Genomic DNA, 27,953 nt, shown 5'->3' with positions numbered 1-27,953 from the left:
TGCACTAACTTAATTTTACTGTAATTTCCTTTTCATTATAGCCCATTAATGAAAGCACTCAGCAATCTTGAAATGCAGTTCTGCACACAGCCCCGACTGATTATGCCACTGTGCTTCAGATCTAATAAACTCAGCATGCAGAAAAAGAGCCGAGCACAAAACATGGCATTAACGAGCACTAAAGCTCAGGCGCTTTTTTCAGTTTACCAGTTTTTACCTGTAAGTTGTTATCTTGGTTCTAGGTCCTAAGGCAGAGCCCTCGTCATCCTTCCTACACCTGCGCCTCATTGTTGGTGCTACGTACGCGGTACGTGTAGTTAACGCTGCCACACGCCCCAGGAGCCTGCCCCGTCCTTTTGCTGGCGGGGGCGGATGGGTGCTCGCGTTCTGTACGACGCCATCAGACAGCGCTACAGCGCGGTTCAAAGCTGCCGCAGGCGTTTGCCCCGTTTTCCTGCCCGAGGCAGAGTCACGGGAAGGATTTCTGAGCTGGGGAGCTGCGCTCCCATGAAGTCCCTACGGGGCGTGTGACAACGGACGTGGGGGGCTGCATCGCCCGGTGGGGCCCTGTGTGCTCCCAGTCAGGAGGGGATTTTCTGCAGGAAAGACAAAGGCAGCTCCACAGAGGAATTCAGGCGCATAAATGCCTATTAAGGGACCTAATTCCCATTTAACATAATTAACTAAAGGCTACCTAGGTGTCTACAATTTTCTGAACATGACGTTGAATAAACCCTTATTTCTTTTTTTTTTTAAAGGGCAATGAGGACTTAAGAATGGAAATTTTGGCCCCTGAAATGCCATGAATGTTAGAAAAGTTTTAGATGGGCTCTGCCAAAGCCTGAGTGATTTGATGGCACGTTATGAAATTACATCCATGTGATGGAAATCTGAAAGCTGAAAAAAATTGAGCAAATAACGATCCAAAACCAAATCGTGCGAATTCAGCAAGCTTTTTCAGCTTGTGGGATCGAGAAGATTTTAATTTACTGACAAGTATTAATTATTTAAATTTATGTTCTGAATATCACAAAATCACTTATTCAAATCGTAAATTTTAGGATTAGCATCAGCTATGGCTCACTGTGGCACCTGGGGCGTGTTGCCACGCCGGTGGTACAGAAGCTCTGCCAGCAGGAACGCCTGCGTGGATACAGCGAAATGCATGTGATGTGGGAACCTGCTCCGTCAGCTTGGAATTCATCTTTCATTAATCTTTATACTAATAAACTTAATCGTTCCTGTTGATTGAGGAGAAAAAGGGAGATGCAAACAATCAGAGAATAGGGAACTTGCATGCAAATGTAGAACGTCACTTCCCGAATGATTGCTAAAGAAATCCCTTAGCGCAGCCGAGCCCAGGGCTGCAGCTCTGCGCTGGCCCAGCACGCCGGCTTCAGTGCCGCAGCCCGGCCGGCCATTACTTCCCAGCAGTTGCCATGCAGTTAGAAAAAAAAAAAAAAGGAAAAAAATTCAAACCATTAAAAAGCTGGTGCTTCATCATAACATTAAGGGATAGTCCCTACGGTACGAACTACTTTGTAATTTAATTTTTATGTATGGGGTACTCTATCTCTCCTTTCCTGGGCGCACAGGTGGTCTTCACAGTACCACCCTCTCCCAAGACCCGAACCCAGCGCCAGTGCTAGGCGTTCAGTAACCTCCGCACGTTTCTCTCCCGCGAGTTTGTCCGCTTTGCCTCGCGCCTGGCGTGAGCCCCTCGCACACCAAAGCGCCTGTGCGGGAGCTCCGAGTACTGGGGCGTTTCGGGGACCTCAGGGCCGCATCGGCTAACAGGAATGCTGACAGCACCTTTCGTCGCTCAGGCCTTCCGCTTACTGTACCCAGGACTGCAGCAGAACTCCACGAAGTGTATTTACACCTCTGTGGGAGGAATACTAGGCCCACATCGCACGCCATACATAACGGCACTATTGTCTGTTGAAGTTTAGTTGAATTTGAAGTATAATTACCTCGGTCAGCGTGCGCTTGATGGGAAGAGAAGAAAGGTTGAAGACTTTCTAGAGGCTCTTGCAAGCAGAAAAGTAAAATGTTCCTGGCCGTGCCCATGTGCTATAGCTACGCTCCTCGGAGCTGGGTTTTCAGGGTGTTGCTAATCCAGCTGGAAAAGGCGCGAGGGAGCCTGGCCCTCCCGGAGCAGGTTCCAGCCCTCCCTGCAGTCTGTTGCCATCGGTGTCATTCAGGCCGATGGAAACTGGATCCCCTGAAAAAATCTCGTGGGAGGTTTTCTTATGTTTGTCCGTCCACAGTGGACACCTGAACTGCGGAACCAACGGCAGTTCTGCAAAGCTCTCTGCTGTCAGTATGCTCTGTTGGCAGCACCAGGACTTTTACCTTAAGGGTTCTCAGACTGCGTACTTCAGCGGGAAAGCTTTTCCCAGGCTCGCTCAGGGTCATTCGCTGCTCCCCGTGACGTATCGTATCAGACTAAATCTGCTCCCATTCATTTTAGAGAGACTATTACTCAGATGAAGGATTGCGTAAAGGTTAAAGCCTCACTGACAGTGAATATAGCGAGCAGGGGCTAGCACAGCCTGGACCAGAGTCAAAATACAGAACAGTGAAAGACTGGGGGAATGGGGAACGTAACGGGCCTATCATTTTAAATTAAAAAGCTAAGTAGTAAAATTAGCAGCAACAAAAGAAGTCTTACTGCCACCCATCACAACCTTCTTCCATTTATGAACCGTACCTGTCTAAACTCACTGTTCGTCCATTTAGTGTGTTCCCATGGAATCAACTAAAGTGTCAAACAGAAGGAGGTTAACCAATTTTCATGTAGGTTAGTTATATCTAGGTCCCAGAGTTGACAGTATAATTTATTAAGTATCTCACCCTGTATAGTGACATTTTTACTAATTAATATGGAGCCAGCTATACACACTGCATATGTACAGGTATTTTCATAAGGCATATAATATCTTTGCATTGAAAATAAATGAACATTATTAAATTTAATTTAATATATACTTTCTTTGAGGTGTTTATGAAAATATTTTTTCTCTATATTTTTGTATGTGACATGATAGAAATATTTCATGGGAAGTACAGGTTAATATATTTTATCTTTATAAAGGCATATACAACTTTGAGGCAGTGTTTCTGATGGACAGCAGAATTCCTAAAGAATTTGTATGTGCTTCTGTGTTTTGAAATCATATGAAATTGACTTTAAGAAGTAACTTGGTTAAAAAAACGCACCAATGCACAGCCAGAGGCTGACAATTAAAACTAATACATAGCCACATGAACAATATATTTATATAGTTAATATATTTTTTTCAAGATGATTGGTACTAACATATAGTATTATACATTTGGCACTACTGTTTGCCATTGGTCCAGCAATTGGCAAAAAATTTGTTTCCTATGTATAAATCTGTTTGAACATTAGATCTGGCTAGACATATTTACTATTTATAAAAAAATATTTAGACAGTAAGCTCACGTTGAATAACTAGGTCTACTGTATTCTGGAAACTCTTCAGTAGTAATACAGCTTTCTCATGTTCCATATGTACAAAACTGTGTCCATTTGCCTGTAACACAAAAACAAGAAGAGAAATCAAGTGAGATTCTATTTAGTGGCTTCATTTTGGGGGAGCAAAGGGATATATGAAAATTAAAAACAAGGCTAAAATAAATAATAATCATATCACGATTTCCCACAAACAGGAGTTTGACTGAGAGGACGCATTTCTCACTTCCTCCGTTGGACAGAGACTGCACCTCCCTGCTTTGAGGACCTCCGGCGGTCCTTTCCGACTTAAATTATCCTGTGACTCTCTGATATTCCGCATCTTTTCTGAAGAAACAATAACTCTGGGATGTAAGAGTTTCAAACGCTGTGAAGCTCAAAGAGAGTTAATGCTGCCAGAATGCGTTGCTGACTACAGGGGAGGCTCCGGCTCAGATGAGATGCAGACATACTGCATATACAAAAAGGGAAAAATTTACTGAATAAACTGTTCCGCTTTAGCGCTAATTACATCTTTCTATAACTTGTCTATTACAACGCTATTTAAAATAGTCAAATTTTAAACATAATTACCAACAGTTACTGAGTGTGATCAATAAGCCAAAGTAGAAGATCCACCATTCTACCGAATAAAGCCAGCCCGTGAAGGAATAAAGATAACGCTCGCTGCAGGCACCTGCCTTTCAGCCACCCACGGAAGCCTCAGGACTACTCCCTCGGCGCCAGGTAAGTCCTCAGACTGCCGTGGCCCTACTGCAGGGCGTGCACGCAGCACGGTCACCGCTCAGCTGCTTCAAAGCTCCCCCTGCGCTCCCCAAAGGCACCTGCAGAACCCTCCACTGTCCTTGGCCCGCGGAGCCCGTTGCTAAAGGCACAGCGAGGCCGTGTCCGGGACCGTGCGGGTGTACAGCTGGGACCGGCGCTATGCAGTGTTAGGCAGGCTGCCGGGGCTGAGAAGGTATTCGGGAGACAGGCTATCGGGCTGGGCGTGGCAGAATCTGCTCTCTCTAGCTTATAGCCATTCTATAAACACGCTGTACTTTAACAAGATATATATATTTTAACAAACATTTAAAAATAAGTTAGTGAAGCCTTCATGCTTTGGTTAATAAACTACCGCAGCTGTGAAATTACAGCCCCGCAGAAGAACTACCAGACATCTGTTGCACATATCCAGACCATTACACACTGAGATCTTCTCGGCCACAACGAAACCATACTATGCCTATCATACACGGAAGCCAGACTTCAAGATCCACCCCTTACCAGCAGCCAGCACGGCTGAGGCACTGGACAAGCAGCACAACGCGGCTGCCAGAGCCCCGCAGGGTGCCCGCATCTCCCCCATCGCCCGTGCCCGCTGCCGGCCGTCTCCTCGCAGAGGTTAAGGTCCTCCCTCTGGACCAGGCGCTTGCTGAAAGGACGCCCCACGCCCTCTCGCTGTATTAAAGGATGCTCAGGCCAGAATGGTAATTAAAAGAAGTGCTGGGCACACAGCTCTACAGGCTTTTCCCACCCGCGAGCGTGGCGGTGCCTTCTGGGCACTGGAAGGTTTCTGTGCAAAGGTATCGGCTGCTGCGAGCTCCAGCGCTGACAACTGCACGGGGCAGGCACAGAGCACAGAGAAAAGGCAGCACCCAAGCAATAGCGAAAAGTAGCTCGCTTTTATTCACCTTAATACAGCCAAATATATTTGCTGTGAGAAACAGGAATACAAATTTCAGGCAGGAAAAGTTTCAAAAAGACATTCACTTATGTGCCAAAATGAGGCAGCCACTTGGTATTCTTTGAGGTCAGCTCGGACTCTGCTGTAATTCAGAGGGAAACTGAAGACGTTTCGGTTTATTCATCACACAGCTCACTGGGTTCTGTACTGCTCATTCAGAAAAAAAAAATTAAAGGAACCTGCAAAGAAGCCTGAGAGCAGGCCAGCTCTGCCTACTCCCCTTCTCATTTTCAAGCTGCGCAGTGAGGGGGACAGGAAAATGTTGTGCAGGTTCAGCTCTAGCTAGCGGAGAAGCCTCTTTTCTACAAGAAAAGTTGCTCAGTAGAAGAGGGCTGTAGGAGAGACACATCCAAAAATACCTAAGCAGGCCACACCCAGAGGGGTTTGTTATTTAACTTATAAATAAATGATAATCGGAATCTACTTCTTTCATTCCTGCCGGGGTCTCACATTCCCCACAAAACATGCTATGAAATCCGCATATATATTTACACATTGAGTGATTATTTAGTTCTAATTATTAGACAGAAAGGAATGGGTTTCAGCTGAATCACGGAGCCACCAAAACAAGATCCCTTAGAACCTAAGGGCAGCCTTTATCAGACGGTGGCAAAATTGTACGACACGACTGGCAGAGCTGCTCTCTCCTTGCTGACAGACCTAGCAGCCACACAACTGTGTTCCTCCTTAAAAGTTATCTACTAAAACTGCTGCTAATTCTACAACAGAAAAATCATTCTTACTTATCAAATAAATAACTTAAGAGCTTATGACACAGAAAGGAAAGATACAACCATTTTGCTCCCCCCAGGATCCCAGTGGGGCCGTGGGCTCTGGACTTGTAAGGACCAGAATTTGTTCGCCGCAGGAGACACAGACACACTCTGCTATCAAAAACAGGCAACGGGCAAAACCATGTTTAAGAATGACAGCTTCTCAGTGAGTTGGGTAAGTCCACCCAGGGAACGTCAAGCCTTTTAATTTTTAAAGCTTCCCTCCCTCTTTGACCAAAACTGCTTGGGGAGACACACAAATGCATGACAGAAACATGACTGCTTCTCCCGAAAACATCCTGCTAAGCAAATTCTTCCATGTAAATCTTTAAAAAACTTCCCCTTGGAGTCTTGGTCTTGTGCATCATCTTGAGTAAACTGAATGCACTGCATGGGAGCACACAAGGCGCGCAGGCATCGAGGTGCTCCAGCGACGGTGACGCTGGGGTTACCTGACATGATAAAACATAGAGGCACCAGCGGTAACGCTGGGGGAAAGCGTCGGACAGACACGACGGGAGGGAGAGCCTGTAGCATGGAAGATTTAGATGGTATGAAAAGCAGATCACGGGGCAGACAGCGTGAGGACAGAGTGGGCTAAGACTGAGGAAACACAGGAAGATGGTTCCTCCCTTGGAGTCCCAGCAGAAACTGGTGTCACAACCAGCGCATGTTGGAAGACAACGAGTGGTGCAGATAGCTCCAGAGGCCGAAGAAGAGAGGCTGTGGGTGAAGAGGAACCTCTCTCTGCATAGTAACTGGTATTGCAATGCCCTCGTCTGCGGCAGGGGATTGTCTCACAAGATAAATGCAAACAGAGGTGATGGTAATAGTGGAAAATGGGGGTGGAGGTGAAGCGATGCCAGTGAGTATTAATAATTTCAAGTTCTTACTGCCTAGGGATCTGGATACTTCTAGCTAAAGGCATTGCTTAGGTTTGAGAAGTAAAATATCCTCCATCACAGTTACGGGTTTGTTCTGTTAATTCCTTCATGAGATTAATGACTGCGCTTTTACTTACCACAATATAAATCAACACCTGGTAACAGGTATTATGCATGGGTAGAAGTAATTGCAAATAAAAGGAAAATGTTCTTGCCAGAGAATTCGAAATGCTGTACTGACAGTGACAAACGAGAAAGTCTGCTGAGACTGATCCACAATCCTACGAGAATGACTGAGAGTGTGAAGTCAAACAAACGGCATCAACGTAAGTGATGAATAAATTCGGAAAGTGACATTTGCTACCTAAAAAAAAATGCAGCAGTACCTTAAATGTGATTATATAAATACACGTAAATGCTCCTCTTTTAGGCACACATGCTGAAACATGAGAAATCCCAGCTCCTGATGGCCTGTGCCCATCCGGAGAAATCATCTGACAGAGCAATAGCTATAAAATAAGTGCAGGTCAAAAGCGTACCCCTCTGCTGAAGACATGCTAGGTACGCACACGCACCAGACCTGTCCCTGCACAGAACAACACAGCCCTCGCACGACTCCGTTAAGACTACTCCCACGGCCTATGCCCACGGCTTGCCCCCGCGGGCATCCTTCTCACCTTATTTTGCTGTCACGTTTTAACATATTTTACCTATTTTTGTTTCTGTTACTAAGCTCAGCTTTCAACAGAGCACCTTGATAATTCTAAGTATCTCTAGTTAATTTTGTACTTCATTTAGCTCCGCTGTTTGCTTTATTTCATTGTTTTTTGAACATACTAGCAATTAAACCTGAGTTGCCTATTGTAGACTTCGGAGCTGAGAACCACCGCAGTGCCCGTGCCGGGGAGGAGGGGCAGGGGGAGCGAAGGAGAGAGGGAGGCAGGAGGAGACAGGCTACCCAAGAGGTCTGAAACATCCTCGGTTTGCTGACTTCCTTCATATAGCCCATTAAAACACAGTTAACCTCTTCCCCTTGATCAGTGTGAACGGCTTTAAAAACTGTTATAAGCCTTTCAGACAACTACAATGACTCTCCCCCTTTTGTCAAAAGCAATGCGATTCGCTGCCAGCGGTAACACATTTTCCAGGCTTAACAAAAAAAAAGAAACAACCTTGCAGGACATGGTAGAAAACCCTTTGCTACAGGGACAGCCGTTACTTTCTGTGCATGAGGAATTTTTGAAAGGTATGTTCAGGAATGTCCTGTCTTTCTATTTAAGAAGTTCACTGGAATACAGAAAATATTTGTTACAGAAACAAAAAAGAAAACAAAACCCTGAGATTTCTCTGTAAATTACGCAGATGCTTCCATGCTCCAGCAGTGGATCCAGTAGTGGCTGTTTTTCATCCGAGTGCATTCAAAAATGCTGAGGCAGCCAAAGACAGGCAAAAATATTGCCAGTTACAATTCTGTCAAAAAATGTGACTATATAGCTCCTTACACCAGTGTCACATCAGCTGCGAAGGTGAAAACTATAAACGTGTCTTGCTTTGTCATACGCTTATGCTTGTGGAACCGCTCGTCAAGCTCCTTTCTCCCTGCACCTTCTTGCGCTGTTCGTGTGGAAAAGCTGGACACGATGTAAGGATTATTTTTATTTTAGAGTTTAAATTGTGTCAGCTGGATCCTTCCTGTGCCAGATGGTAAGCATTAACCCTTTCCCGCAGTGCCATTCCCTCCCAGAAGGCTGGTGCTGGCATCGGCGTGCCTTACTCAGGATGCCTGGGGAGCAGCCGCTGCCGGGCAGAAGGAAGGACAGCCGGCTCCTTGCTGAGCTGTGGTCCCTCTGCTCTCAGCGTGCTCCCCGGGTTTAACTCCGCTCCCCGCCAGTGGCGGGGGGCTGTCGGACAGCACACCCCAGTGCCTCTTTTCCATGTCCCCGGTTCGTTTTCAAACGGCTTTATTCCTTCCTTCTGAGACCAGCTTTCAAAAGTACCGCGAGTAACACTCTGTTCTAAACCAATATTAAAGTACCATAACAACAAAACTAGCAGTTAGCTTCTACTGAAAACAATATCATTGTACTTGGCAGATGCAAAGACTGAGTTCAGTTACAAAGCAGTTAAATCCATCCATACCTGGAGGATCTTATCGCCAGGCTGGAGCAGGCTGGATGCTGGTCCGTCAGGCTGAACCCTAGTAACAAAGATACCCTATAAGTCAGAAGTAACAGAGGTTAGGATGCTATCACCAAGAACTAGTTCCCAAAATACAGGTGTCTCCCTAACTAGCGTCTGGGGGCTTTATATACTCGGGCAATGGTCTAAACAGTACACTCTTTTTTGAATCTGTCTGTAATCAAACAGTAGTTTGGGTTTGTAGCAGCCCTCCATGACCTTCAGCTAGTTATCGCCTGATACAAATATCATTGTGGGTCATCTGAAACTAAGATTCCACATCACAAAATAATGTCTAATTTGAATAGGGCAACAGTAACAGGGTTATCAGGAGGATAATTAAAATGGAGCAAGCGTTAATTTATTAGAATAATGCGTACCATAATCTACACAGTAATCTTGGTTTACTTCCTCTAGGAAAAAAAAATTTAAAACAATTTCTAAAAAGCAGTCTTGATATTCAGCCCTTGAGATATTCAGTATAATGGTCTGAAGGACTGTCACTTAATCCAGTGTCTGAGGAGTGAATGACTTTGCAAGGGGAAAAATTATTAAGTAATAAAGGGTATTTTTAGATTTGCTTTCAGAATGTCAGTAAAATACATTCATAAAACCCCAAAATCAAAGATTGAGTTCCTAGATGATGAACACATTTGAAATATTTCCCACACAGCTCATGCAGTCCTGTACTTCTGTACCCTCGATCTCACTTTCTCTGCTGTGCTTGCCCTGCTGCCGAGGGTGAATACCTTTAAGCAGACTCTCGAACTGAGCACACGCTAAATTTTAGCCATTTACATTGCTCCCCGAGACACCAGAGAAATTCCCTGCTTGGTATCACCATGCAAATCATGTGTGTCCTTGAGGGATTTTACAGCCTTCTGGAGCAAGGTACTCTCCAGTATTTCTGTTAACCTTATAAAAACCTGGGCTCCTCGAGAGCAGAGCGATGGGCTGCTTATGTTCCATCCACGTGCCACTGACTTGTGACACAAGCCTGCCATTCAAAAGGACTGATTGCTTCTGTGCTCTCTGCTGCTTTTACTGTCCTCGCCTCTCACCACGGCACCGTCGGCGTGTCCGGACGAGGCCACATCACTATGCAGAAGAGCGCTCACTGCCATCCCCACTGATCCCATCTGACAGGCAGAACAGTACCATTTGCGCGACTTAAACCCTCACAAACGACTGGCACGTATGATGAGAGACAATAACACCCTCTTACCGCTTCTGTGATATTTAAAACATGATCAATCTGATTTAACGGTGTGGGAAGCAATGTTTCAGAGTAACAACACATAAAAAACTTTGAACTATTAATTCCTCAGTATAACCACCCTATCACTCCCTTAGTGCATGGCTTTGCATTCCTGTGGTTGGTAAAATTAAGTCTCTCTGCAGCTGCTATTGCGCTGCATGTATTACTGGTGCAGGCACATTCTTAGTGGGATATAGACTCTTCTTTAATAATTTCAGGCAAGTGATAGACAGTGGAAGTATAGCTTAATTCTAACACCATACATTAAACTGTGGAAAAACAGACCGGGATGTTATAAAGTGTAATTCCAGCGTGCAGTCTCAAAGAAGGACACCAAAAATGAGTATGTTTTAAGGGATAGTCGTTAAAATACCTGATGGTTATGTACATTACATGGAACTATTCTTGAAGTTCAAAACAGGGATTATCAATGAGAAAACTGAAAGGAATTAAGATGGTGTTAGATTGATATTCCAAGCCTATTCTACATTTCCAATTAGCTTTCTGTTGTAATTCAGAGTGGTGGGGAAATTATTTTTTTAATTTGCACACAGATCTCAAATTTTTGAGGAGAGATGAAGAGACAGTTTTAATTTCATCATCTGCCAAACATTCTCAATATTTATGGAAGTTATGAGTGCCTCCTAAAACTGAATCCAGTATTATCAAAGAATATAAACTATAAGAATATGTTTAACAGAGAGGTACCCATAGTACTTGTTTTTTCAACAAACTCCAGTCAGTTTTACCACACAGAAGAGATGAATTCACAGGTCTAAGAGTCCATTTCCTAATCCTAAAGCCCTGTGTAGCTGATAACCACCAGATGTTGTATTTTTACTAGGCTTCCTTTTACTGTAAAGAGATTTACCAGCCTCTTCAATGTGTAATGCCCAGAATGAATACTGAGTGTCCCTGACCATCACGGACCATAATGGTGTAATTTTTAATTAGCGTTACAGAACAGAAGACTGCTTGCCACGGTGTTTGTAAGCGCCAAACCAGCTTGCAGGCCAGGCTGATTTTATTGATACAGCTCCTATAAACCCTGGCATTTCAGCTACCCAGTGATGTTATTACTGGTTCAGTATTCCCTCTAATGACTTTAGTGAAAGTTTAATCAGGGCCTATATTGACTTTTAAAAGAAAAAGTGAGAGAGACGATTCTCCAGAAACAGTCTCAAAAATTACCTTATACATGGAATATAAGGCATACACCCACGTGATTTCTGTTTTGATTCTCTCATCTTCATTAACCAGAAAAAAAAAAAAGAAAACAACACTCTCCTAACAAAAAAAAGCCAAGTATGGGAAAAATTCTTTCAATTATCACAACAAAAGTGCATAAAAATTTCACTCATGTTATCTATGTCTCCACTATATGGCACTCTAAAATAAGGAGCATTTAGAGAGAAATTTATAACTTACCTTATCAGAAGGTTTGAATGGATTTCCTTGTCCACTTATTCCACCACTGATACTAAAACCAAGGCCAGGATTCTTCTCTATTCTCACACAAAACTAGGTTAAAAAGATATGGCAAGACGAGTTAATGCCAACATTAAAGCCTATCTAAACAATGGCATCTTCTTCTCGTATACCCCATTTCACCATTAATGAGATGAGCTGACCCTCTCAAAAGCGGTATTGCACAATACAAGTCAGTAGCATATTGTTATAAACTGAAAGTATTTTCATGATTTTAGCATGCTGCAATGATACCATAATATTCACAGCACTGCATGTACTTTTGCATATATTTTAAAATTTTATTTTCATGGAGAAAAAAAACCCTGTAGACTTGTGAAAGAGCGGTTCACATTGGCCAAATTTTTCACTTAAACATTGGGATAAATCTGTCAGTGAGGCTTCATCCTGTGCACTTCTGTTTTTCCAGAAGGTGTCCCACGGGGTGCTATGCAGCATCCCCGGGTGCTACGCTTGGGACAAACCCAAGGAGTAAGTACGCTTGAAGCTCAGAGATCTTCAGACCATTGTCAGTACCAGGGCCACAGCCCCGACAGCCCGCACCGAGCACCAACCGCTTTTCCAAGTGCCTTACTCCAGGAAACAGTGCTGAACCTTATCTTTTAGTCAGGATGAATCTAAATGGCGTTGGGTAATTGAATATAAAATAAAAATGACTTCAGTGTAGCTTAATGACCGCTCATTGAGCCAGTCTGAGCGTGTACCGTGAGCCGCACAAACAACTGCTGCTGAATCTCAGGGCCATACTCAGGGACTTAATACAGGCAGCTACTTGCGTGGATCGTCCAGCACTTTACACCAGAGAAAGGTTTACTGATGATTCTGAACCTTATTCTGCAAGTCAGGTGCCTCCAACAGTTACTGCAGTCATTAAGGCCAAATATAATGGGGATGGGACCACTTAATGAAGAAACACATCAGCACCCGTTTTGTTAGACTGGGGACACTGGAGCTACAGCCGGCCTTTCGCAGGGCGAAACTGGAGCAGCCGATACAGATCTAAGAAGATCAGCATCTTACCAAGCATGCTGCACTGTTAGCACTGAACTAGGTTACTGGGGAATTGGCAGAATTTGCGAATTAATTCGGTATGACCCAGTGATGTCAGCTCTGTTCAGCAATTTCAGTGCCAAACTGTGTTGCTTGGTCAATCCAAATGGTATTGGTATCAAAAAAAATGGTATCAGTCCCTGGTGCCGGGGAAGAGGACGGACCTGCTCGCCGGCCTCCGGCTCAGCCATGCCTCCCCCATGCTGTCTGGCTCAGCCGCCCTCTGTTATTGCCCTAGGCTCAAGGCAGAAAAAAACCAGAAAGTTTTTGTCAAAGTGTTATTTTATAGACACGCTTCCTCACCTGCTCCTGATACGTATCCGTACTTCTCTGTCCCTTGGTTTGGATTAAACATCGCCCTGTCTGAGGTGCTCGAGAGCTCTGCGAAGAGGGAATCTGAATAGGCAGTGGGGGCTGAAACTGCTGAACGGTGACTTTGTTCATGTTTCCTTCATACTGCTGCTCGCGGCTCCGATGCTGTAGGCTTTGCGATCCCATTAAAGTCTGGATATGGCTACCTGCCTGTGGGTAACGTAACCCGTTAGGCCAGAAATTCAGGAAGCTGAAAAGAAGCAATTATTACAACTTACAGAGCCAAGTAAAAGCAAACCTCTTAAATCATATCAGAGGTTTGCCTTTTGACCACAGTTGGAAACAACCGTGATGAAAAGCAGCAAGGATATGCCCATTGCATTTAGTGACCCTAGGAGGTTTAAGGGAAATTAGCTGTATACAATACGTTTTATAAGCAGAAAATATTGTTTTCCTCGTGTCATGATATAGGCTTCTGCACCCAATGTTTTGTGAACTGAAAACATTTAATAAATTGAAGTAGGGTGGGTTACTCGTCACAGCACACTCTGAAGATACTGGAATGTTTTTTTTTCTGAGGATAGTTTGGAGTAAGATTTATAGCCCAAACACAGATATTGGCCAGTATTGTGCACTGTGTACGGAGAGCATAATCAATTAAATCCTATGCCTTGTCCTAGGAACAAATGTGGTTTTTACAAAATGTAACCAATCGAATTATCAATTTTCTGTGATAACATCTACTGATTTGAAGCTCTAATATTTTGTAAATACAAGTGAAATACTGCATTTGCATTGACTTGGCCTTTTGATAGTTTCAGAAAAAAAAGGATGACTGCTATCATTCTCCTGTCTCCTCCATCCCCATGGCCTTTCACGTTTGCAGGTGAGGTTTGCTTTCTCTATTCTGTTCTTGACATGGTGAAGTTGCATACTTGCTTACTCTTCAATACAGTCTATTTAGGCACATGAATTACATAAACATTTGAGGCAAATCTTTGCAAAATAAATTCAGTTGAGACAATTTTATACTTTTCATTTTTACCGGATTCAGATGTTGTTGCTTATAAATAATCGCATGCAACTTAGCAGTAAGGGAACGAGCAGAATTCATGCTCTGTTGTGTGATCAAATATTATTACCTCCCTGAAATATCACACCGTTGCCACTGAGCGTTTTCAGATTATATGTACCCATCAGCCAGTGCTATTATTTGAACAGCCTGAATGTGAGAGAGCATTATGATTGCGTGTTGCAATATCTACAAGTCTCTATGGACAAAACAGACCTACTTAAATGACATTTCACAGTAAGTTTACACCAGCCAACGGCACAATCACGTCTCGTCATGAAGGTCTAATCCTCAGTACTACTGAACCTTTATGATCCTGGTGGAAGAGTGACCAGTTGTGAGACTGTATTTTAGACAAGATTAAATTTAATACAGCAAAAGATCAAAACATTTCTTACCCGTTGGCCAATCATCTGGCCTTGGAAGTTATAGCAGCCAGGGCATTAGAATTAATTGCTTGTTGCCATAGCGAAAATGCATCTCAACGCATTTCCGAGATTTGTCTGCACACCACATCATTAATACAGATGCAGTTGGAGCTACTCATGTCACTGAACACAGAATCCCAGCAAGACACGCAGCGACTGCGAGCAAAACTGATCTGCTCTGTCTTATTTTTTTGCTGACTACATTTGAAGAAAGGGACTAGGTAGAATACATGTCTGACAGTTCTTCGTTTTAGTACAAGAGGGATAGTCTCAAAGTGAGTAATGACAGAGAAATCTCTCGCTCCTTGTGCCCGAACCTTCAGTCCCCGAACTCTTCTTAAAACACAGCTCACCTGTGTACATGAAAGTGCTTAATAGACACTGACAAACTTCCTCCAAGAATAGCCTGGTGCAGTCAGTCTGTACTGCGAACGTCCCACTTTACAGGTCAGAGAGATCTTCAATTCATCCAAGAGCAGAAGGGAAGGAAAATGCCCAAGATAGACTTTTAGCTATTCGTTAACTCCCTAGCAGCAACAAGCCATGCCTGCAGCCGACTGCTGAACCCACGTCACCTTGCGCCGCGGAGATGCAAGGTGAGCAGGTGACTGTGTGCAGCACAGTTCTGTACTGCAGGTGGTGGCATACTCGCCACAAGAGGATCGCAAAAAAAACGAATCTCAGAAATGCTGCTATTTGCCCCAGATATAATCCCGCATCCACCGCAGCGGTCCACAGCAGGTGCATTGTCTGCCTCAGAGGAAGACGGCTATTTCAGATACAAAAAAAAATTGTGCTTCTCCACTGAAAAGCCTCAAATCTTCTTTATCAGGTCAAAAGACCTCTGTATTGAACAGCAGATGCTGGCAATGAAACAGAAAAAGCCTCCAGCCTCTCAGTCGTGGCTAACAGAAATACTCCCAAGCCAGAAACAGAGAGAATGGGTGACGCAGACACTTTTGTATGTCCCAGTTCTGAGGCAGCTGCCTTGCTCCAGTTCCATAGCATATGCTCCTTCCACATCCACCGACACCATTACAGTCCACGCAGGCATCTCCAAGAGTTTGCATGGCCTCAGCTTTCACGTGGGCTGCTGCGATCCTGCAGCAGAAGAGCCCAACTAACACAGTGCTACGCATCCCCAGATCTGTGCAGCCCATCGTAGAGGGCCGTCACCCTGCAGCCGGGTTGGCGAGCCTGATGGCTCTTCATTTTCCGTCTTCGTTCTCACTCTTCAACCTCTCTTTCTCATAAGGAGTGATTTCCAGGTTCCCTTTTGGTGATCCCCCGCCACACTTCTACTCCCTCCCTCTTTATGGAGGAGCAGCTAATTCAGAATACAACTGATGTAATCAGGAATGTAGCTGACTTCTGTCTTGTTGACATGACAGAAAAGGTTGTCTTCCAGGAAGCATAAATACTGCAGTCATTTAATAGATCAGTGGGTTATTAAATTTGGAGATTAAAATACCAAACTTTTCCATAAGAGAAATAGCCCATAAATGATGGGATGATCACATAAATGATCATACTTAAAAGAAAACTAGCATTTAATCAGTATTCTGAACAGCAAAAAGGACAGAAACGACTGCTCACACCCCACATAATAATGTAGCGATTACCGTGTAGTATTCACACCTTACCTAACATACATACATAGCCATCACTACATGTATAGTAGCCCTCTACGTGTGGGTAATTTAGGAACACATATTACTGTGTCTATATACATACTACATCAGCCTGAGTACGCACTCCATCTGTCTATAGTACACGCTCTTCCCCTTGGAAGAACAAGTCCCAGCTTTTCTTCCAGCGATTTCCCAAGTACAGCTCTACCATGCAGCGACTCTGCTCTGCACAAGCCTGTTCACACTAGTACTATTATGTCAGTGGACAAACAAAAGGTATACTACACTTTATATTTACACCATTTAATTGTTTGTTGTGTTGAACATCAATTCTATAGAAGATTTTCTGAGTCCGACTTCAAATAATGGCTGTATTTTAATCCCCAGATGCTGGAAACCAAGACACTCTAGGTCACTCTCAATGGAGAAGAGATTAGCATTGTCGTAACAGCACACTGCAAACCACCTCCTGAGGACGGTGGGTAAATAATTTTCAGAATTCATTTTCTCACTCCTGTTGACAGCCTTTGAGGAGATCATATCACTACTTCTTGTGTATTCACACTGTGGCTCTTGCTGGAGGTGGATAAGCTGCCTTTCTTGGAAACGGAATTATTTATTCTGCAGAAAAAAATCTCTATTGTGCAGACTGCTTCCCCAATTTCATTTGTATTCTGTACTTTATTTAACATCCACCAGAAAAGTTAATTATTTTCAGCTCAGTGTCCAATATTTACAGTGTAATTAAAGTAGCTGACAAGGGATGTAACAATGGATTGCTCCACTGAGTTAAGCAGATTTCAGTACTGTTATGCAATGTTCGTACTTACCACATCTGAGCAGCGAGATACTGGAATATTCAGAACGAAAGAGAATCTGCAGTTTCGTAGTATAACAACACTGATGCCGCACAAATGCAGGACATAGACTGTGTTAGATTGTGTGAACGGATAAACGCAGGTTTTATCCCAATATGCCAGTGAAGATAAGCAGTGACTCCTCTTAAATTTCTTATCCTAGTTTCTTGCGTATCAGAGGATAAAGAAACCCTTCGAATAACTTGGCTGCCAGAGCCAACTCCATCAAACAACACCAGGGCGTCCTCCTCCTCACCCTCCCGTGCCTGGGAAGGAGTCTCGGGGCTGCTCTAGGTACAACGGCTTTCATCTCCCATCTTCAAGCAATTCTCTTGTACGTGCATACCTCTTGTTGCTACCTCCGTATGAAGGCAAGGGCTACTGCTTCCAAAACTGTCCTGGATAAAAAGATGTGAAGCCAGTAGGGAGATATTTGCCTCATCAGTGCTGCCAGTTAATTACGCTACAGCAGTTATTAGTGTGCACATTATGACTTTCACACCAGTTTTATTTGCTCATAAGACTTGACTGCAGGAGTGAGCAGGACCGATCTCCATATAGATACCAATCAATGTAATTATCACCGCTTACATGTGCAGCTCCACCTTCTAAAGCTGATTGCAAACACAGTGCAGTTTGTCAAGATCCTCTGTTCTCCAGCTGTATGATTAGAGCATCTACAAATGGCAGTTTCTCAGTCGATGAGCAGAGCCAAGCTGGGGCTGGGAGAGAGCAGCCAGTGGTTTCACAGAAAGAGGCCAGATCCAAGCACGGTAATTTAATATCTACCGCCCGAAGGTGCTAGAAATTAGACCCCCTTCTAGTGAGTTTATCAGCAAATGACGTGTGCCTAGGATGCCTCTGCGAAAACGGCTGTGACTGTCCAGACACTGGGCTGGCCGCCATCTCAACACATTTATTTTTGGTGGTGAACAGAAGAATGTAATTGAAATGAAACATGCGAATGAAGACTTCAGGACACGAGGGAGTTGACGGCTGTCTGATATGTGCAGGAACACAGCGGCCAAGCCCGCTGTGCCCTTTTCACACACTACAGATGTAACTACTAGCACCTGCATAAATAAATACAAAAACGGGTAGTAGGCATGAAAACACCATCCTTAATTCGTAACGATTATTGCTTTAAACTTTGAAACAAAAAGAGGCGTTTCCCAAACCGGTCCTCATTAACCTGTTCTCCTCCTTCCAGTGACTGCTGGGAAAAGAAGAGAACCGCAGCTACGTGGGCAGCTTTGCTCGTGCTGCTTACCTTCTTCGTGACGGTGTCTGGCGGCACGTCCCGCCGCCCCAGCGGGTAGGGGTTCCACTGGCTGCTCACAGACACCTCCTCCTGCCCGTTGTCCAGAATGCTGCTCTGCTGCGACGGGGTCTGTTGCAGAAACGGTAGGGCAGCCTTTAGTCACTGGACACACCGCGACAGAAAATTCTCTCTTCATAGTTATTTCAGTAATCAACCCAGTTAAACTGCAACACGCTATTGCTAAAATGGAAATCCTCTTAAATTTTTACAATATTTCGTTAACGTGTAATCATATTGCTGTGGGACTCTCTGCAAGCAGGAGATCTTGAAAGATACAGAAGAGAAATAATGAGAATAATGAATGATGAGAGAAAAGAGAAAATTAATTTAACGTAACTCATTATTTTCAGAGAAACAAATTTTGGCGGAGTTCCATATTTAAACATGCAGTCTGCCATTAGTCGTTTGGGTTAGAACTTTCTTACTGGTCATTCAAGCATCAAAAACTTTTTTATTCGGTATTTGCCACCAAGATAAATTATATACTTATTTTTTCTTCAGAAAATATTCCTTAATGGCAATATTGAACTCGTGACTACCCTCGCCTCGTGTTGTGCCCTGGTATCACTGTCTGTGGCGTGCTCCTCACAACCTCGCCCTAGCCTAGCCTAGCCTAGCCTAACTTAGAACTTTGTTCTAAGTTAACAGGGTATCACGTGCACGATACTAACCACCAACTAAATGCTTTCCTGAACATGGACGGACAGAACACACATTTCAAGTTTCCTAAATGAGCTTGATACTTTCATCATTATTTCCTCTTTCCTCTCCTTTTAGACACTTTCCTCTCCTTTTAGACGTGTTTCTTCTTTGCCACTTTTCCCCCTGGTTATTTTACGCCTGTTTTCAGTACTTCTGAGGCCATGTGTACTTTTTCTGTCCCATCCCGATTTTCTCTTATCTGCCTCTGTATTTCTGCACCATAGCTGGAAATTTTATTTCTGTATTTCTGCACCATAGCCCTAACATGGCTAGGGCTTTTTGTGTCAGACTTTCCCAAATGCCAACATTTTACTACCACTGACAGCACTTAGCATTACGTAGTGCTTATTCAGCTAACTGCTTATTCCGTTCTGATTAATGGTAATCTGCAAAGAAAAAAAAAAAATCTATTCTTCCCCTCTGTCATTTAAGCAATTTCTTCTTCAGCTTAGATTAAAAAAAATCATGAAACACTTCTTTAGATGACTGAGGAACAAATGAAACCGTTGCTTCGAAATATTAAAGCTGGTAACTGGTCAATTAAGAACTTTTTTTTATGCAAGCTTAAAAGTCCTTTAAAGTAAATAGAAGCAAATTGTGATTTAAATCATACTCCTCAGAGGTTAAGTAAAAAAATTCAACCCTAATTATTTAAAATCAAAGAAAACTTTCATTATAATTCTCTCATCATTCAAGAAGTCTTCCAGAAAAATCAGGAAAGATGTGATTTTCTGTATTAAAAACCACTCGAAAAAACCTTTCCCCTGTTGAAACTACAAGACCTCCCTGTAGAGCTTTCTTTACACATATTAAAAATGGAAAACTGAGACCAACCTCAGCACTTTTTCCATAGGTTATCCCTCACAGCTCAACAGACACTGGTCCCAGTGCCCGATGCAGCAGTGCTGCTGCTCTCTCAGACAGCGCAACGCTCCTGAACGCTGGCAAATTTGGGCCCAGAGCTGTACGCCGGCGTACGGACACGCATGCAACCTGGCGGTACGGCTCCACGTCCCTCACGCAGCTAAAGCTTTGTGTCCGGACAGGCGTCCGGGACCGTGAGCAGCCTGCTGAAGGCACTGCCAGGGGTCAGCCCCTGCCGAGCTGCCCAGCCCAGGACACGCTGCCCATAGATCGGAATTTGGGTCCCAGTTTGGGCCCAGGTAGGGCTCTCTGAATCAGCCATTCCGCCCCGTTTGCTGCACGTCCCCACATAACCCTCATCCAAACGGGGAGTACATCATCTGAGACGGGGGTAGTGAACAACTTCTACAATGAAAAAGTACAATTGCAAAAATTTCTGCTCCGAGCAGTAGTAAAAAACAATGACAAAGCAAGGCCACCACCTCTGTGATGCGAGCCATCCCTTCCAGAGTCACCCGCAGACCGAGGTGCCCAAGGCTGTGCTGGAAATCTGCTCACCTCCCTGTGAGAGGAATTTATAACGCATGCGACGTGGCCTCGCCAGGCAGGGACAGAGGGGATTAGTGAGGCAGCTTCCTACGGGAACTGCTGGTTTTCCTCCCAAGTGATGCATGTGAATATGCTGATTATTCCTAAAGGGAGGTGGTACTGTACACTTCGGAGAATGAAGTGCACCAAACCATAAACTTTTAAAAGAACTGTGAGATGGATGCCAAAAATTGAAAGCATTCTTCTGAAAAGTGTTTCTTTTGTCACTGCAGGCAACGCTGTGCCGGTTTTATAACTGACTAATCTGCAGAGGTGCTCGCACTCAAAATGGAGAAAGAAAAAATATAGAGGATGCTTTCTGCTTTCTCAATAAATAAGAAAATTCTGTGGTAACAGGTTTTTCTTTTCATTTTCTGCAGTGAAATGAATTTGTCTACTTGCAATATTATTCAGTTACTGAGCTCGGACAGACTGCAAACAAACTACATATCTATTAAGTCTAGGTAAAAAATGAAAAGCAGCAGTTCAAACATTTTATCCATGGAGTAGAATTGATGTAATAAGCTTTCTCAAAATAAGTAATTGCTATACTTGATTTCCTGATCTTCCACTGGACAATTAGACCTCACTCATTACTCTCTTGAATCCAGGCCACAAGAAAGAGGAAGAAGAAGAGGTAAATATTAAGCTGCTGTGGCCTGGATTCATTAAGAAATGCAAATTCATTAGAGCATGTGAAGGAATAAAATTAAACAATACTAAACATTCACATTATTTGTTCAACAACAATTTTTCACTGCTTTCCAAACAGTACAGTAAGAGAATACACCCCCTTCATGCAGTTCAGCATCATGTTTTGTATGGGTATGTAGCAATGAAATGCTGGTGAAATAGAAAGCAGAATAATTCACGTAAGACCACACCCCAAAACATGTCACCCTAAAGAGTTTCATGAATTTCCTCAGACATCCATCTATTAGTATCCATATTCACCTACAGCCTAAAATTCTTAAAGTGATATATAATACCTTATTCCTAAATGTGTGTAGAAAAATAGTACCATTATTTGGAGCTGATGTCAAATGGACTTCTTTCAAGGACTTGTGACAAGAATTAGTATATACCCAAGTAGACAGACAAATTCTTTGAAAGAAACAGGCAGGATGACCAACACTGGAAAGCTGTCTGTGTCCAAACACACACACATCTACGGGTAAGATTTGACCTAGATGTCATCAACTGAACAACAGAGAAGCACACACTAACGTTAGGACTTGTTTAAATCCAGGGACAGCTGAATGGCAGGTGTAAATGAAGTTAACAGTGTATGGAAAGGGAGTTACAGCAGGAGAAACCTGACAACGATCTGAGTGTTTGTGTGTGTATGTGCACGCGTGTGCTGTTAACCCCTCGCAGCTTTGCTCGGAAATCCAGTGTACAACGCGTATGCCTGTATTAGTAAGCGAAGCAGTGCTAAGGCCGTCCGCCGGCCAACCAGCACAATCTGGTCATGTCTCTGCCATGAAGTTATCTTATTCTTCTAAACAGGCTTGGATCTAAACGCTTAAATTGGGCATTGAAACCCTCCTTTGGGAATTGCTGGCCGGTGCTGGCTCCGGAGCCCCGGCCAGGGATTGCCTGGGAGGGTGCCAGCTGGCCTGGGCCAAACCACGCCTGAGGCCAGTCCAGCAATTAACAGCGCAGATGATCACATTTCAGCGCCTGGATCTGTGCCCTGTTACCCTTTAATTACTCACAGAGATGTTGCTAATTTGTACCAACAGCTACTGATGCTAATGCAAAAAGACACTTAACGATGCTCGTCACTTCTAGCGCTGTAGTAGCCCCCTGCCACTACACACAATCCCAACAGTGCCGCTGCTTGCAAGTGTCTGGCAACTGGCTGCTGCTGTGACTCCGGTGTGGCCATACGTGACGCAGAGTAAGGTCTCAGCACCGTGTCTGACGCTGATTCCCCACTCTGAGGGTGGTGAGGCACTGGCCCAGGTTGCCCAGAGAAGCTGTGGATGCCCCATCCCTGGCAGTGGTCAAGGCCAGGCTGGATGGGGCTCTGAGCAACCTGGTCTGGTGGAAGGTGTCCCTGCCACGGCAGGGGGTGGAACTGGAGGGTCTGTAAGGCCCCTTCCAACCCAAACCATCCTGTGATTCTAGGATACTCTGAAAATACTTCAGCAATGTCCCTCTCTGGCTTGTCGTATGTGCTTTTCCCATCAAACGTCTGTTTGTATACAACTGTGTATACAAACAACATATTGTGTATACTTATCAACAATACATCGCCAATAGCTGTAAAATAAACAGTAAAAAAATGAGAAAATTATTTTCTTTCTATAGGCATTACTCAACAACAGTTTAAAATTAATTTAGGTGTGGTAGGCATGTACTCAAAACTCATCAACTATTACAGCATACCCAATTAATGTTCGTTTGTTAAAACCCCTGTCTCTTGGAGCCTATTTAAATGCATATTAAACATTTCTACATTAATTTTTCTAAGATCAAACAGTCACAAAACCAAAACATGTTCTCCATTTCTGTGCACAAATTAAGTCATTGAGAAAATGATCGCATCAGTCTGTAACACGAGAGCAGAAAGCAGTAATGACAGCCATGTGAGCTACTTAATCCAAAAAGCAAGATTATTGAGGAGGAAAACTCTGTTACTATCATCTTTGCTTTTTGGATTGTGTATAGTATAAGCATGAGTAATAGGCAAAAGCTAAATCAGGAAAAAGCAAGGAGTATTATTAATTTATTTTGTAATGCTGGTATATGCTGGCTATCCCATACTTACTTTCGGTAGAGGTAGCTCTTGAAGCATTTGGTTTTCAAATTTAGATTTAGTCTGCAAGTTTAAAGTCATGCTTCTGCCGGCATGCATTGCTGAAAAACCTCCAGAGTGCAGCATGCCAAGGCTAACTGTGTTGTGTTTGTAAGCAGCGGTCTGAGTAGAGGAAACAACCACGTGACAGGATATGAACACACATGCTCATTGAATTAAGTATCACACATATATGGTTAATTTCACAAAGTTTTAGTTTAAGCAAACAAACAGTACCAAGAAATAAATAGCTTCTTGATGCATGCACTGGGTCACACGGAAGCAAATACATTGCTAGTTATACATAAAATGGATACCATAAAAGACTTCAACGCTGACAGCAGATGAAATATGTCGTTATCTGTAGTTTGAAAATTGCAGCATAGAACATGGTACAAGTCTTTATTTTGCAAATACGGCCAAATTTTGGTACGTCTGCGCAACGGTGGATGGGCCAGAAAACGGGTATCTAGCATAAAAGAGCATCAAAAGGCAGAGGAAAAAGCCCTGTACAGGAAGGCTCTGCACCATCTTACGAGCTTTGCGACTGCTCCCTGCCTGGCAGCTGCCCGCAAGGGACGAGCTTTGGCTGGGCCCAGCACAGCGGGTCCGCAGGTCCTGCGCAGACCGGCACGGCGCCGGCCGTGGGCCGATGGGCAGCGGCTTCTCCTGGAGCAGCTGCTGCATCGCAGTGCCCAGGCGTTCTCATCGGCAAAACCTCCACCAGACAGCCCAGCTTCTTAGAGCTTTGCTTATCGTACGTGGCAAACAACTAGCAACTAGCTCGCTGGCACCTGCGGGGATTGCTAGGAACTCAGTTTAACTAGATAAAATCGCCAGCGTCAGCCTTCCGTGAGATAAAGTATTTCTTAAGCAAATACACATTGTAAACTAAGTATAAAGATATTTCTGAAACAAACAACATCTGGGAAGTTTATTTCCACCAGAAATGTCTCTACTTGGGGTGCACTATTTTGCCTAGGTATTACGTATTTTCCAATCAGTTTTACACAACACAAGGAAAATAGCTGAAGTGAGGAAAAAGTTTCAGCCTTCAAGCCAGTTTTTAAAGTTTACCCATTTGATCCTTAATAGTATTTTAATATGCATCACATCGGAGCAACTGGAAGGTAATGAATATATTAACACCAAACTCATGAGTATCTAGCATAAAATAGGTATATGGACACATTTTGAAACTAACTTATGCATTTGATGACAGCAATTTTTCACAACCACTTCAGATTATGAAGTAAATCCGATTCATGAAGTAGGTCATTAAATAGTCAAGATCATTATCGAAATCATGCACTATAGTACTTGTACTGTTTTGTATAGAAGGTAAATATGCGTAACTTCCTACTGCTAAAAGGAGTAATAATGATATTCCTTGTTCAAAACAGTGGCAGCGTACACCCAGTGATATTTTTCAGAGTTAAGAGGTACCTTTAAATCCCCTCCACTAACAGTGATATGAAAGCTAAAATACATTATTTCACTTTTTATCTGTGATGGTTTTCTTTATTGCCTTTTACTGCAAAGATGTATCCAGCATCTTTTAAAGCTCTCAGATCATTACTGAAGTGGTGGACTTCAGCAGCACGTTCACATCTGTTGATAAGGAGAGATTTTTATGGTTTTTATTATTTCAGACAGTGCTGCAGCAGTTACTACATTAGTAACGTGCACCGTGGTGCGTTACTCGTGCAGAGACTCCTTATGGCTCATTTACCCCTCACTCCAGCTGCTTTTGAGCATCCCCAGACCCCTTTGCGGGCCGGTTCCTCTGACACCAATGCAAGAATTTCATTACTGGGAATTCTGGTGGTTACCACTGTACGTGCAAATAGTTTGAAATACCGAAACACACAACTAAAGGCATTAATTGCAGAGAAATGCCAAACATACCCTGTCTAACCTTCTAGCTTCTATATGTCTAAGTAGCTGTTGTCTCCAGTCAGCGGGCATTTTAGCACAGCTCTCATTTCCCTTCACAGGGGTAGGCCTTGTCTTTATATCACTGTTATCGGAAGGCTTGTCGCCATAGTTACCCAAGTTATAGTCTGATGGTATCTTTTCCAGCAGAGCTGCCATTGTAGGCCTCGCTGAAACCGGCCTGGTTTGGGATGTGCCGTAACTCTCTGTACTGTAGCTTCTTGCAGACAACGGCCTCCTTTGTGTAAGGTTTTTAACTGGAAAGCTTCCAGTCTGGGCTTTCACTTCTTGGTAGGAAGGATGCTCGTCTTCATACCTGCCGTTCCTCTTGAGGAACTGAGACTCAGAGACCGAGATACTGCTTTGGCGCTCCACAGCTCCTCGGTACGGAGGCCTGCCATACCTATCGCTCGGGGGCAGCGCATGGGGCTCACTGACTCTCCTGAACATGGACATCTCGGTGGAGCTGGCCAACGAATCGGCCCTCCTCAAGAACCCTGGCCGAGACCCTTGGCTCACAAAGGGGGCGCTGACCGCCTCCTCGTTCACCGAAGGCTGGGAGAAGGAGAACATGTGCTCCACGGGGGGGTAGCCGCGGTAGGCCCTCGGGCTGACCAGATCCTGGGGCAGGTTTTTACTCTGCTGGGGAATGTACTCGGGGTTGAGCTGGAAAGGCGGCGGCAGCCTCTTCTCCGCTGTGACCTCCACTGCTCCCTGCGGGTTGAAGCTTTGGTCGAACTGGTAGACTTTCTTCGTGACGGACGGCTTCTGCTGCGGCTGGACCTTGACGCTGCCGTAGGTCAGCAGCTCATCGTCCAGCATGGGGACCGACTGGCTGCGGGACATGCTCAGCATGCCGTGCTCCGGGCCCAGGAGCTTGTCCACCCTCTCGTGGGTTCCTACAGTATCATTACCAGATGCATAGTTTTCTAAGGGTATATTATACACTTTGTATGTACCAATGTCTATCTCATCAATACTTTGTGACTTCTTAAATTTGTTAGTTTTTAAATCCCTCATCATCGGAGAAAGCCGTTCTGTACTCTTGCTGATTGCAATAACGCTTTTGGAAGGATCTGGGTGACAGTGTATATGGGAAAAGACGTTCATGAGACTTCTGTTAGCGTTTGAATCGTGATATTCCCATGCTATTCCTGGAGTGAAAGTGCTAGTCATTTCAGGAGACTCTTTGACATGATTTTTCCGCTCAGGCAAAGGGCTGGTGGTGGGGGTGCTTTCCAGTTTGGAAGGAAAAGCTGTCCTGTCTTCAAAAGGACTAGGGGTTCTGGTCCAATTTTGCCAAGGATTGGGAGGAGGCACTTCAGATTCGTGTGTGTTTCTGAGCGTCGGCTGCTCCAGCTCCAGAGGAATGCCAACTATCCTGTCTTGTCTAATCAACGGCCTGCGTCCGTGCGCAGATGTGCTTCTGGATTTCGTGCTCAGGAGGGGGTTAGCACTAGGATTCTCCACCGTGCTCTCCTCCGCAACGAACCCTGTGTTATCGTAGTGCGAGCTGTCGTTCCAGCTGTCGGCGAAGGTGTCGCTCAGCGGGCGCCTGTCGGTGCGCTGTGGCAGGTTCCCCGCCGCAGCCGATTCCCGCTGGCTCAGCAATGGCTTTGTTTCAAGGGGCTGTGGAAATGACTGTGCCAGCCTGCAAACACAAAACAAAACGACACAAGATAAAATGCCCTCTATTAGAGCTCATAAGTAGTCCTCAGAAAGACGCAATTATAAAGCAATTTAATATTCTCCCATCTATACTCTGGCTTCGGGATCGTACTGTGAGATGCGCACCTTGTGCCACTGGTTTGGCATGAACGGCTGCAGCAGTTTTTGCACTGGAGTACAGATTCTGTAAGTACATACACAGAGAAACTAAGAAGTCAGTCAAAAGTCCTCGGTGGCTCAATGCCATGTTCATATAAATCCAGCTGAACATATTTTCCCGCTTTAAAAATAATCTCCTGTGAGTGCAGGGGAAGATTTTTTACACTTACATTATTCTTTTTTTAAACAAAAATACCAGATTCAGCTTGTGCATGTTCTCACCACCAAGACTTTATGCATCTCCAGCGAGCAGGCTCCAGCCCCTCTTTAATGGGGAAGAGCCTGTGGATGGAACTACCTTTAGGATGGAGCTACTTCAGGTGATTTACGGCAGGAAGAGACAGGGCAGGGTGCTCCTGGTATGGCAGGAGAGTGTTTTCAGGTTGCTGGTGGCCAGTGCAAATTACAACTTTCAAAGAACTGTGTTGTTCTTGGAGGTCCAGGGCAGAGTGAGGCTCAGGACAGCCATAATATGAGAGACATGCACTCTGCTATCCATGCTAAACTACAGCCAGCTGCAGCTCAGGACCACACAGAGCAGAATAATTGCAGCTCAATTACTAGGCGCTTTTAATGCACGGTTATAGCACATAGTTGAAAAACCAGCTGTAGAATTACTGACGTTCACAGAGTATGAACGGGTGGCCAACTCTGCACAGCCTGGGCTTTGAATAGCTATGTACACCTCTGCAAAACTGGGTTGTATTTCTTTAACGGAATGCCTTATCAGATAGCACACGGTCGCTTTGAATGCCTA

General features: G+C 44.2%; 1 protein-coding gene across 8 annotated transcripts in view; it reads right to left on the bottom strand.

Moving 5' to 3' along the window:
* Positions 1 to 2,818: 2,818 nt before the first annotated feature.
* Positions 2,819 to 27,953, bottom strand: part of LRRC7 (leucine rich repeat containing 7) — a 176,091-nt gene continuing 150,956 nt past the window's right edge. The window contains exons 14-20 of one of the 8 annotated variants that reach the window (XM_075508977.1): positions 25,343 to 27,020; positions 23,408 to 23,557; positions 18,427 to 18,546; positions 13,160 to 13,378; positions 11,747 to 11,839; positions 9,022 to 9,096; positions 2,819 to 3,560 (exon numbers count right to left, since the gene is read on the bottom strand). In XM_075508977.1, the coding sequence (XP_075365092.1) occupies positions 3,453 to 3,560; positions 9,022 to 9,096; positions 11,747 to 11,839; positions 13,160 to 13,378; positions 18,427 to 18,546; positions 23,408 to 23,557; positions 25,343 to 27,020 (2,443 nt within the window). In that variant the 3' untranslated portion in view covers positions 2,819 to 3,452. Of the gene's footprint in view, positions 3,561 to 9,021; positions 9,097 to 11,746; positions 11,840 to 13,159; positions 13,379 to 15,372; positions 15,438 to 18,426; positions 18,547 to 23,407; positions 23,558 to 25,342; positions 27,021 to 27,953 lie in introns of those variants that run through there. The other 7 variants (XM_075508974.1, XM_075508976.1, XM_075508975.1 and 4 more) reach the window with 7 other exon arrangements.

Source organism: Mycteria americana, chromosome 7 (genome assembly GCF_035582795.1).
Source record: "Mycteria americana isolate JAX WOST 10 ecotype Jacksonville Zoo and Gardens chromosome 7, USCA_MyAme_1.0, whole genome shotgun sequence".
Lineage (NCBI taxonomy): Eukaryota > Metazoa > Chordata > Aves > Ciconiiformes > Ciconiidae > Mycteria > Mycteria americana.
This window is presented reverse-complemented; position numbering and strand designations above follow the sequence as displayed.